This window comes from Mizuhopecten yessoensis, unplaced genomic scaffold (assembly GCF_002113885.1).
Source record: "Mizuhopecten yessoensis strain PY_sf001 unplaced genomic scaffold, ASM211388v2 scaffold9847, whole genome shotgun sequence".
Taxonomy (NCBI): Eukaryota; Metazoa; Mollusca; class Bivalvia; order Pectinida; family Pectinidae; genus Mizuhopecten; species Mizuhopecten yessoensis.
Window position 1 is genome coordinate 3,940,619 of NW_018408252.1, and position 13,959 is coordinate 3,954,577.

Here is a 13,959-nt window from a genome sequence, read left to right on the forward strand (position 1 = left end):
AATGACCGTCAGGTCATGACATGCGTTCATTCTGTGGTCGTGCGGTCACGTCTCTTGATGTCCGCCATGTACCAAGGTGACCGAGTCGTGTTTCCAAAATAACCTCTATTTTGTATAATTATAGGATGAAAAGAAACTATAATCATGAAATACATTTGAAATATGACGGAAGATTAGATATGTGTTCACTCAAGCACGAATGCCAACAATCTGATGTATAAATATGGCGCGTTCAACAAATCTTTCTGGACACTTTCTTCCGAATGACCAGCATGGGGACTCGAGGATATATTTTACTGATATGCCTGGTGATTTTTGTGATGTTGCAAGTCGCCATGTCACAAATTGTGGGTGAAGATGGTGGCTCTTTTGGCAATTGGGTGGCACCTGTTTCAAGTAAGTAATTAATAAGACAGGTGACAGAGAGACAAAGAATGAACGCAAAACACACACAGGTGACTGTACCTTGATAATATAGTAATCGATACAGTATGCTAAAGAATAATTACACTGCATCATAAAGCTGTTTCTTCATTGCAGGACAAAATGATTTTTACTGACAATATTACCAATATTGAATCAACAATAACAATGTAACCATGGATCTTGCAGTTGTATTCCAATGATAACGGCTACCTCGTTATGTTAAAAAAAGAGAGATACAGCGCTGAATTTTTATTGTTAGGTTACATAAATGTTTCTTCCTCTACACTATTAAACCAATACGATGACAATTACAGCTTAACAGCCTTTTCAGGGAATCTAACGTCTTTTTTGTTTGATGCGTATACGTGGAATACGTATTACCAAGGTTACAGCCCCGGGTTCATTAATACATAACAAAACATTTGTAACATTATTCTAAGCCATACTTAAAACCACTTACAGAACGATTATGAAACAATATTTTCAACTATCCACGAATTAATAACGAAGCATCAACACACAATCAATAACACTACGGCAAAATTGAACTAAGGAGAGATTTACATCGGGACCCTAAAAAATACAGGAAGTATGACAAGGTGTATCGGAAGGGTAAATTACATTCTAGCATTTCTCCTAAGGGGTTAAGTACATAAACATGGAATACGTTATACCGGATTTAGAGTTCCGAGGTCATAACTCGTACAAAAAATGTAATTAAAATTATTCAGGCCTTCTTTAAATTAAACATTTTTGAATCGTTTATTTCTGTCCTGTCATAGATGTAATGCTATAGTCATTAACGGAGAGCCATCACCAGTACAAATGGGAAAAAATGTGAATCACAAATTTTCTTTTGTACTCATGTTCACTTTATTCCGTATAAATATTCTGCCCAGCTATTATTTTCCGCCGCTAAGTTATACTATGCACTGACAGTAATTTCTTTGAAATATTGATGCATGATTGATAAATATGTCTCAATAGCGTTGCAGCAGAGAGAGAAAATCCGTTTCCTTTAGTACCAACACATACCGGTAAAAACAGGTTATTTCTAAATGTTAATAAATCCGTAATTCTCCATCGAAAATTGATGAAAGTAGGCCAGAATAAGGAAAAAATTTATATGGGACCCCTGAAAACGTACTAGAAATTAAGGTGTGTCGGAAATGTAAGAACCATCATGTAAGTTTCATGAACGGAAACCCGACATGTTAATTGGTTTTAAATAAAAGTGATTCACGTCCACCGATTGAGAACCTTAGTAGTGAAATAAAAACATCGGCACTCAAATTGGGCAAAGAACGTGAATATTTTCTATCGAGATCATAACGAGTACCATACAAATGAAATACGTAATGTGTTCAAGGAAACAATATGTGCGCTTATAAAAGATGGACTTATATACCTTAATCTGATATACCATTGATTTCCGGGACATGGCCCTATACAGAATTGTAGATTGATCTTAAATGGGATGTCACGGATTCATTGTACTACCATTCCGGAAACAATTTCATTTGGGACATAACACGTAATTACAAACGTATTCAATAGAAATAGTAATTAGTGTTACACATATAATCGCTTATGATTGTTGGTTGGTTAGCGACAATCTCATTTGGGACATAACACATATTAACAAACGTATTCAATAGAAATAGTAATTATTGTTACAAATATAATCGCTGTTGGTTGGTTAGTGACAATCTCATTTGGGACATAACACATAATTACACTTGTATTAAATAAAAATAGTAATTATTGCAACAAATAAAATCGCTGTTGGTTGGTTGGTTGGTTAGTGACAATCTCATTTGGGACATAACACATAATTAACAAATGAATTCAATAGAAATAGTAAGTATTGTTACAAATATAATCGCTGTTTGTTGGTTAGTGACAATCTCATTTGGGACATCACACATAATTACAAACGTATTCAATAGAAATAGGAATTATTGTTACAAATAAAATCGCTGTTGGTTGGTTGTTTGGTTAGTGACAATCTCATTTGGGACATAACACATATTTACAAACGTATTTAATAGAAATAGTAATTATTGTTACAAATATAATCGCTGTTGGTTGGTTAGTGACAATCTAATTTGGGACATAACACATATTTACAAACGTATTCAATAGAAGTAGTAATTAGTGTTACAAATATAATCGCTGTTGGTTGGTTGGTTAGTGACAATCTCATTTTGGACATAACACATATTTACAAACGTATTCAATAGAAATAGTAATTATTGTTACAAATAAAATCGCTGTTGGTTGGTTGGTTGGTTAGTGACAATCTCATTTGGGACATAACACATATTTACAAACGTATTAAATAGAAATAGTAATTATTGTTACAAATATAATCGCTGTTGGTTGGTTGGTTAGTGACAATATCATTTGGGACATAACACATATTTACAAACGTATTCAATAGAAGTAGTGATTAGTGTTACAAATATAATCGCTGTTGGTTGGTTGGTTAGTGACAATCTAATTTGGGACATAACACATATTTACAAACGTATTCAATAGAAAGAGTAATTAGTGTTACAAATATAATCGCTGTTGGTTGGTTGGTTAGTGACAATCTCATTTGGGACATAACACATATTTACAAACGTATTCAATAGAAATAGTAATTATTGTTACAAATATTATCGCTATTGGTTGGTTAGTGACAATCTCATTTGGGACATAACACATATTTACAAACGTATTTAATAGAAATAGTAATTATTGTTACAAATATAATCGCTGTTGGTTGATTAGTGACAATATCATTTGGGACATAACATATAATTACAAACGTATTCAATAAAAATAGTAATTATTGTTACAAATATAATCGCTGTTGGTTGATTAGTGACAATATCATTTGGGACATAACACGTAATTACAAACGTATTCAATAGAAATAGTAATTATTGTTACAAATATAATCGCCGTTGGTTGGTTGGTTGATTAGTGACAATCTCATTTGAGACATAACACATATTTACAAACGTATTCAATAGAAATAGTAACTATTGTTACAAATATAATCACCGTTGGTTGGTTGGTTGATTAGTGACAATCTCATTTGGGACATAACACATATTAACAAACGTATTCAATAGAAATAGTAATTATTGTTACGAATATAATCGCTTTTGGATGGTTGATTGATTATGGAAAAACTCATATGGGACGTTGATAATTGGTTTTGTTTGGTTGGCTATGGGCACCTGCCAGTCATCCCGGTTTTCTAATTTGTCCCAAAGCTCGATATGGATGTTAAGGGGCCATGGGAAACCTCCTTGTAAAAGTTCAGAAAGATCCCTCCGGCACTTTTTAATCTGTTTATCTCTCTGTTTTCATCGGTATCTCCCTAGGCACCCTTCCTTATATGACCCTAGCTGGCAAAGGAACGTTAAACTGCAAACAATCGTTTTGAGAAATAGCGCTAGCAAACTTTTAACTTTCAAAATTAAAAGATTGTCGCCAGTCGGCCATCTTGGTTCCGAGAAAATAATGCTAACAAAAATCGTTAAAGAACAGACGAACCACGGACGAAGGGTTATTTGAACAGCACGCCATCCGAAGATGGTGGGCCCTAAATCTAGGAAAGAATAGCTAAATATAAATACTTTTTCGACAAACTCGAATTTCCAGTAGCTTTTATTTCCACCATTGTTTCTTATAATACATATATTTCTTTTTTCTTTTCAGTTGGGGAAGGCTGTGTTGTTCTAAACGACCGGATATTCTGTTTCGATCATTAAGCAGTGTCTTTCCCCAGCCAGAATCCCTTTGATGTCAAAAAGACCAATAAATCATTAAGATTAAACAATGTTTCGTACTACATGTATCTGGAAATGCATCTATGACTACAGGGTCATTCATTGAATATTAAGGCGGAAATACAGACACAAATTTGATTCATACACGAGACAGAAATTGATTATCAGGCAAGGTCTTTTTCTCAAATCTTAACGAGATTATCATAATAAACTTGCTGATGAAAAATACATAATTTTTGAGGTGTATGTTAATCGGTCACCGCTTACTGCAAAACGCAAAGTGTTAATGGTAATGAGATGTATTCTATTCTAAAAAGTGTGAAACTGTTTTGATTAAATGTTGAACTGAACTACACATGATTTGTTTGTTAGTTTGTTGTTGAGGTTGTTCGGAGCAGCCAATGACATACATTTGTATATGACGACGGTGTTTATCTACACAGTTGATTTAGAAATCTAATTTCAATTTCACACAACTCTTGAGAAACTCCCAATTCTGCAGCGGCCCTGCATTAATCGCCATTTACGACACACAAGAAGTGGGATAAAGCAGTTTTTTCTGCTTTCTTCGCCAAACCAGCAGACAAAGGATAAACCATCCCCGACTCTGTAGGAGGGGGCATATTAGTCGCCTCTCCCGATTATGAAGTGAGATACAGAAGGCCTACTCTTTTCTCGAACCTGCACGGGTCTAGCCGAAGGTGCCTAGAGACACCAAGATAAGAAGAGAAGAAATCCAAGCTGAAGTAATATATTGCTTTGTATTGTTACTTACGTGCTATAACCTGTTAATAGGACGTTAAACCCCTTACAGCCAACTTACGGGGTAGAATGATGGTCTAACGATCCTAGTCTGAGGAAAACTTACACCCGCTGTTACTGATTGTATGTTGCATGAGGATCATTATGTGGGAACTCCTGCAGAATTGGGGATTAGCTTTTGTACGCTACATTTTAGGATACCAAAACAGTCAAACTAAGTCTGCTGGATATATTGCAATAAGACGTTGTGTTCTGTCTGAAGGTCAGGATATACCAACGTATGTAAAAACAGTCGTTGTTGTTCCCTGCTGTTAAAGACTGGTAAGCCCGTTGTCAGTAAATATAGGCCTTGGTGCCCTCAGTGACGTATCCGCAGGTCGGATATTGAAGGCAAATGTGTATACATTTGTACCTGCGGATATCTACTGAATGTTGAAAGAGGACACTGATGTTTGTTAAATGTTTGCCCAAATGGGGAAGACAATGGGTTCTGTCCCTTGGATGGGACATTCCAATGTCCTTAAAAATGGAAGCTAGTACATTCCCTGCTAAAACTTCAGTACTAGGGGTAATGGCAAAAACTGGTAACTCTTGTCAGAATAATGTGACAAGATAGAGTACTATGCTTGGGCCTTGGGCATGGCATTTCAGTGAGGTAGAACTATAAAGTCGGCAACAGATCCGCGTTATTGCAAATACACCAACATAGACTGCCTGTAGCACACCTACACAGATGCATACACACGAATGGGGGTAGATTAGTATGACGTTTAACAAAATAGAACAGACCTCGGTTAGGGATCAATCTGTAATTGTCAGCTTATCTGCGTTAACTAAAATAAACAAATACACCAACCTACCACCTCGAGTCAACAGACATACATTAAATACACAACTAGGGACCAAGGGATCTTGTATGATGTGAAATTTAAGAAAGATCCGTCCAGGTATTTTTGATCCGATCTGTTTTTTAACATCGAAAACGCATCCAACCAGAGATCAACTGAAGCCCTAGCTGTTGATATGACGCTTATAATTCTTTTTAAGTCTCTAAAGAAACATGCAAGTACTTAATAATCGACGGGAAGTATAATGTATTATTAACTATGCATATTTTTTATTGTTGTCACTATAATATCCCCGTATGACGCACAGCTCCATGAATATTTCGTTTACCGAAAAAAGTGTTTCTTTCCGCAAAACGCTGCTTCAGATTGACATTTTTGATAAAGAAAAACTACTGGATGTAAACTGATCTATTTGCAAGATAAGAAAGTCAAAAGCAGCGGAGAACATTATTTTTATTTAGACCAGTCTAAAAGGGTGGCGTAGTGGTCGCCGTTGCTTTGCTGAACCTTGGCCAGTCTAAATCGGTGGCGTAGTGGTCGCCGTTGCTTTGACAAGAAATAGCTGATGGTGTCTACACGAATGGTCCAAAATCTGATAGAGTTGTGCTTTCAGGGCCTGGTCCAACTCTTCCTCATGGCCGTTGACGGAAGCCATCATTTGCAACTGAAGAAAAAACATCGTCTTCTTTAAAATCACACCGGTTAAGGGAAAATCGTGTCAACCCGCCTCCTGCACTTGCATAAACGCAAGCACGCATACATGGAGGCACGTCCTTAAAAGACCTAGCTTTAATCAGGACGTTAAAAAAATAAAACCAAACCAAACAGTCTAGACCGGCCGCTCTGGTTAGATATTTGATTGATCTCAGGTCAAATCACCTGACCAATTGCAAATCTGATACCTCTTCTTTGAAGATTACAGAGAAGAGGCACCCTGCCTCAAAGCCAGTCAATTTTACCGTTCTTTTGGTTCTTTTGAAAGTCTTTGCCTAAATGCTTGATACTAGTGTTAAACCGTTCAGGGAGATCTCATGATCACCGTATGGGAGTTTCTGTCGCTCCGCTTAGTGCCAATACCCGATGTACCTCCCATACGGTGATGTTATCAGGCAAAGATAACGTTAGATATGCTGCTATGATATGAAAGCAGCACGTCTTTATCTCGAGATCTACGCGTCGTATGATACGAGGTAACTTCAGTATTGATACCCTATCAACTTCCGTTCGTATATGAATACATTTTGTTGGTTGTTAAAACGATATTTTTAACTTATAGAACACAGCATCGTATTTAGTTCACACCGTACGTGTCAAATGACGCGCAAAAGAATAATATAGAATCATGCATGCATGCGTTTCTCTGTTTAAATTAACTATGTTCTCAATGATTCATGTTCCATTGCCAGACACAACACTCGGGGTTTCCAATTTTTCCAAAGACGAAATACTACATTATCACGATTCTGTATTACAATCTTTCCGAATACCCACTAATGATAAGGATACGGACCTGCATTGTTAGTATTATATTCCGAAAACTTTGCAAGTATTCGTATAAACAACGTGTTATCGCTTGCTCTTCCATTTGCTCAATCAAACCATTATCCTATCTTGTTACTAAAATTCGTAGTACCATTGAATCGGGGTTGCAATCGTAGTGTGACACTGTATAATCGAGAAGTGGAAAAGATGGAATGTGAATTTATAAAACGTTAAATGATTTTTAGGAACATCGTAAAATCATGCATGGTAACGGAAACAAAATATGCGTTTCTGTGTATAAGTAAACTATTTTCTTCAAAATCTCTGTCTCACTGTAGGCAAAATGCTCGAGATTTCCACTTTTGCGTAAATCAGTAACCTTACCTCAATTTTGCCTCGATCCCCTCCCTCTACTTTGGAACACAAAAGCTACCGAAATAAGATATCTGCACCCACTGTAACATTTTGGATAACTCAATTTTGTTTACTTCCTAAAACCTTTTTATTCTTAGCGTCTTGCCTGGCAATACCTCATTTTTCACTTTGATGTTGAACGTCCGTCTACGTGAAGAAGGCACTGAGTTCGCTTCGCACGCCGGAACATAACAAATTCGCTGAATGTTGTAGTTGATATTCCGTGAAAAACGTGCAGCTGTTTTGTTGATGTCAACAACTGTTTAACCCAACGATCGTCAGTATACTGTGACAAAAACGAAACGAATATCTTTCTTTTCGGCAGTGCCTCCTAAGGCATCAATCTTTATATGACGTAAGATATTACAAGGACATTGACCGCCAAACAACCAATCACTAAATACTATGACGATATACCGTTAGGCATTGAAGGCTGAACAACCAATCACTAAATACTACGACGATATACCGTTAGGCATTGAAGGCTGAACAGCCAATCACTAAATACTACGACGATATACCGTTAGGCATTGAAGGCTGAACAGCCAATCACTAAATACTACGACGATATACCGTTAGGCATTGAAGGCTGAACAACCAATCACTAAATACTACGACGATATACCGTTAGGCATTGAAGGCTGAACAACCAATCACTAAATACTACGACGATATACCGTTAGGCATTGAAGGCTGAACAACCAATCACTAAATACTACGACGATATACCGTTAGGCATTGAAGGCTGAACAACCAATCACTAAATACTACGACGATATACCGTTAGGCATTGAAGGCTGAACAACCAATCACTAAATACTACGACGATATACCGTTAGGCATTGAAGGCTGAACAACCAATCACTAAATACTACGACGATATACCGTTAGGCATTGAAGGCTGAACAACCAATCACTAAATACTACGACGATATACCGTTAGGCATTGAAGGCTGAACAACCAATCACTAAATACTACGACGATATACCGTTAGGCATTGAAGGCTGAACAACCAATCACTAAATACTACGACGATATACCGTTAGGCATTGAAGGCTGAACAACCAATCACTAAATACTACGACGATATACCGTTAGGCATTGAAGGCTGAACAACCAATCACTAAATACTACGACGATATACCGTTAGGCATTGAAGGCTGAACAACCAATCACTAAATACTACGACGATATACCGTTAGGCATTGAAGGCTGAACATAACACACACACAAGTGATTGCACCTTTAGATTTTGGGTAATAGATACAGTATGTAGGAAAAAGTGACCCATTTCCCAGGATGTAGAACTCTTTTGGGAAGGAGATAGAGATCTCAGTTATCATAGATATCATTAAAACTTAAATTGAACAGAGATTGTACAAGCATTTTCAAAGTTATTTGTCTTCAGATGATCCTTTTGAATCTGATATGATATACATGCATGTTTATAATAATAATAATACAAAAACATTTCAGGCTCTTATATACCGCTTTATCACAACCTAGTTCGTAGGTCGTCTGAAAGCGGTTCACAAATTAGTATCCGTGGTTATAGGGCCTTTGCAACCAGCTACTATCTTTCTCAACTCCCTGGGAAGCATACAGCCGGTGCTGCCAATTCGGCGCTCACAGCCTGCATTCAGCAATTCTAGCACTGCCCAACCAAGTACTCATTTACAGTGAGTAGACTGGAACAAGCGGAGTAAAGTATCTTGCTCAAAGATACAACACAGTGCCGTGCCTGGACTCGAACCCGCAACCCGTCGGTCACAAGCCCGACCATGAATTGTAGCTGTTAGGTTTGTAAACAATAGTGGCGGTTTGGAATTGTAACCTTAATATATTTATGAAATATATCGACGGATTGGGATTTACACAGACACGCTTATGTTTACCATTGTGATAATTGTATTAACCACCATTAGCTGCATGGCATATTTAGTTAAATGTTACAAAGTAGTATTGTTTCAAAACCAATTGGAAACATGTTGAGCGGTATTATGTTTCACCTGTTAATAATAGTTTTAAAATCCAGGATTATTCATTGACACTTGCGTCGATATATGCAGCCCAGAAGCTTTTATGAACATAAAATATATTTAGTTTTGGTGTCATTTTTGTACTTATCAAAAGGAGGCATGATTCTCTTCACATAACGTAGAGTGGGGTTTCAAATCGATCGTTTTAATGATTAGTCTTTGTAGTGCGGTGCCGGTCATACGGACATAGCTATGCGTTCTTGTTACGGGGAGAAGATCACGAGCCCTTTAGTCATTCATGCGACGAACATGGATATGACTGTGTCTCACATATTGATCGAATGTGCCAATTTTTGACAGATTCGAAACTAATAGTATAATGTGTCTGATATGGAAACATTGATCCACACAATATATTTGTCGACGATTTTCAAATACCTGCGTAAAATTGGTTTATACTCTAAAATTTAAAAAAAAATCGTTTTAATGTATCTTACCATTTTCGCTGTGTACTTGTGTAAACAGTTTTTTACTATTCTGTTTGTTTTTGGTTAATTAAGTATTGTAATTGTCCCTTCTTATTGTTGTCAGGCCCGATATGACTTAAACATTGCTGGGCCATAAAGCCATCAGCTAACTGACTATCAACAGCATAACACACATTATAACTATCAGATAAATAGCATGTGTCCACATGTCGATGTTGTTAGTCTTATCCAATACTCTAGATCTGCATACGTTATGTAAAGCGGTTGATTTCTTCTTTTTGTTATTGATATTAAAACGATTATTGGCGTTTTTGTGTAAAATCTATCACCACAGCTATTTATCTTCATGCCATTAAGGTGGTTGGGAGTCGCAGTGAATAACGCACTCGCCTATTACCAAGGCGTCCGGGGTTCGATTCCCCAATCGGACATGAAACTGTATTGGGTCTCTGCCCACATTAAGACAACCCACGCGCTAACATCCAGGCCAAGAAGAGCTGATTAATATACACCTTGTTTCATAATTGCTTATAAAAAACATCAAGTTGGTTTATTTTTTTACATACTTCTAGTTGCTCCAAACCGTTGACTTGATGGACCTGATGTATTTGATGGTTATCCAGACCCATGAAGTAGCAGGTACTGTGGGTTCGTGCCACCAGGTAGTGCTGTGTAGAACGAAAATGGTGTATTATTGTCACATAAGTTATATAAAACTGTTATCAATAGTTAAATAGACAAAAATGTACCACAGCGTCAACAACCAAGGAAATCGTTTTCAATATGTAAATGCAACAGCAGGAACGGAGAAGATATCAAAAGGAAAGTCTTATCTTACTTGTGCATGTACGTGTATATTAATCCATTAATCACTTGTCATTTTAATTGCTTACTAGGACCAATGGTTACTGGTCCAGCAAAATTAGACGGTATATTGCATTGATCAAAAACGAAAAAAGGTATGACAGGCAAAAATTGTTGAGGTAAGTTTGACATTACAAAATGCTATCATGAAATTGATTTGGAAATCGAAAATCATCCTGGAAATAAATTGGGAGAAACTGTGCCGTTTTTTAATTTGAAATTGAGGAGCGTTTAGCCATATTCGTAGCCTAATAAAGCAAGTGGTCAAGCAAGATCCAAAATGGATATGGAGATATGTAGTTTACTCTCATTTTACTGAAATATTGACCTACCATTACCGGATCGTAGACATAGGTCACTGTACCGTGCTCGCTGTGCTCGTGCGAGCCCGTGTGTGCAGCCTGGACACTATGTTGCACCTGGATCAAATATGTAGTATGATATCTTACAAATGAGGAAGGCAATGTGTTCTGCTCTGTTTAAACAAGGTAGTAGTTATTCCCTGCTTTATACTCAGCATAAAGGGCAATTGCGACAACCGATTCGCTCGTGGTAAGTATAATGCGACCGTTTAGAATGATGTGATGGGTGCCTTTGGCTTGGTCTTTCAGTGAGATAGCACTTTAAAGTTGGCAACATATCCGCGCTATCACAGGAGGCAAATACAACCAACATACCCTGCCCCTGCACACATGTGTTGTGTAAGCTAGCTTGCGTGTGTGTGGAGGAGACGGATTATGTTGGTGTATTTGCCTCCTTGTGATATGATGCCGACTTTTTAGTGCTATCTCACTGAAATGCCATGCTGAAGGCACCAAACACAGCATTCCACCTGGTCACATTATAATAACAACGGGTGAACCTTTTTTTGAAAGGCTCAACGTCCTATCAACAGCTAAGGTCATTCAAGGACGTGCCTCCATGTGTGTTGTATACGCGTGCATGTGTATGTTGGCATTCCCCTAAATGCTGAACGTTAAGCAGGGAATACACAATTATTGCAAAAACTAGGAACATTGCTTATGATCACATAGAAATATTGTCGTATCTGAAAATGAAAGGATTGCTCCCAAGAAACTATATAGTTTAAGATATATGCCACTTCACACACATATGTGTTTCTTCTTTCGAAGTGTTCCACACAAGAAACTTGTAAAACGTATTATGATGAATAGTAGTTTTGAGGCACAGAAAAAATAAACTAACGCCACAAACATAAGGAACATACATCATCGATAACATGTAGTTGTGTCATGTTTGGCCTGATAAAAAGTAAAAAACTTATCTTGAATGTATTTACCAATTTCTGTTATAAACATAGCATTGGTTAATTAGGCCTATCTTTCTCGGTGATTCCCCCCCCCCCCAGTGCATGCGTAGATGCCCTACCGTAGCAACAAAAGTGCGTTGCTATGCAGAAATAGCTAAAATATGGTGTTTATGGACAGTTCACATGTAGAAATAAAAGCCTCCGTATGTGATAAACAAAAGTTCCTTTCTACGATTGAAAACTGATATAGCAATGATTCAGCATTTCATATATTTATTTGTTTGTTGCATGCAGAAGCTTTCACACATTGAAGAGTGTTTAGTTAATTTCCTTCACAATGGCCAATTTTCAACCAAATAGCGCACAACAAACGATATATAAACGCATTTTTCTATGAAACCGTGGGGTTATGTCTCTCTATGCAATCCCATATCCCTAAACCAGTTATGCTTCATTTATTCCAGAGTACGAAAATAACAACAAATTATAAATCCCCGAAGAGGCCAAAAATAAACCCTTAACGCCCGTAGTCCTTTGAAATTGAAAATCACAGAAGAAAACTGAACATGACTGACAGATTAATGTGTTAAGTAGCATAGCTCTTTGAAAACTGCGTGGTATACTTGTGATGCTACTCCTATCACGAATTCAGATGCGCACAAATTCATAGTTTAAGACTCACCCACTTATTAAACCATGCTGATTGACAGTAAAAGATCGATGAAGATTAGGACAATACCTGAACGGTGGCCAATGTCAAAATTACAACAACAGCCGTCACTGTCAACATGTTGTTGGGTAAGGAAAGGATCGGCGCTGACTTGAAAACGTTTGATAGACGGTTCGGGCTAACTATGGCGTAGTGACACCAATTATCAAACGGAAGCCACTCTCGCTTTGTCGATAAGCTATTTTTTAAGGTAACGCATTGCCAGCAATATATGTCTTATATCTCCCATATGTTCATACAACTACATAAGGGTCAAAAACATAGTTGGTGACAAGATAACGTTAAAGCAAGACCACGTCAACTGGGCTAACATGACCAATATGTTGAACGGTTGATAGGCATTTAATATATCACATAAAATCTAAGACTTTTACAAAATCAAATTCTAAACTGGAATTATGTTCATGCGTTTCAGGAAACCGTAATTTCAAAAATGAAATATAAAACTTTAATACTGAAATAGGTTATTTTTTGTAGTCGGTAAGGTGTCGACAATTCCATTGTGGTTCTCAGTGGAGTATTGTTGTTATGCGGTTTAATATTATTTTCAGTCTGTGTTACAGGTGTTATCCCAATTTGTCAATAAACTACATGTCAATGCTACAGGTGATATTCCAATTTGTCAATAAGCTACATGTCAATGCTACAGGTGTTATCCCAATTTGTCAATAAACTACATGTCAATGTTACTGGTGATATTCCAGTTTGTCAATAAACTACATGTCAATGCTACAGGTGTTATCCCAATTTGTCGATAAACTACAAGTCTATGTTCCATGTGGTTTCCCTATTTGTCATTGAACTACAAGTCTATATTCTAGGTGATATCCCAATTTGTCAATAAACTACAAGTCTATGTTCTAGGTGATATCCCAATTTGTCAATAAACTACAAGTCTATGTTCCAT

At 37.0% G+C, this 13,959-nt stretch overlaps 1 protein-coding gene across 1 annotated transcript; it reads right to left on the reverse strand.

Annotated features, from left to right (window-relative positions):
* Positions 1-6,264: 6,264 nt before the first annotated feature.
* On the reverse strand, positions 6,265-13,241 carry LOC110458935. The gene is made up of 4 exons (XM_021510919.1): positions 13,062-13,241; positions 11,385-11,471; positions 10,755-10,856; positions 6,265-6,488 (listed from the first exon to the last, which is right to left on the reverse strand). The coding sequence occupies exons 1-4, from the start codon at positions 13,110-13,112 to the stop codon at positions 6,342-6,344; spliced, it is 387 nt and encodes a 128-aa protein (XP_021366594.1). The 5' UTR covers positions 13,113-13,241; the 3' UTR covers positions 6,265-6,341.
* Positions 13,242-13,959: the final 718 nt, after the last annotated feature.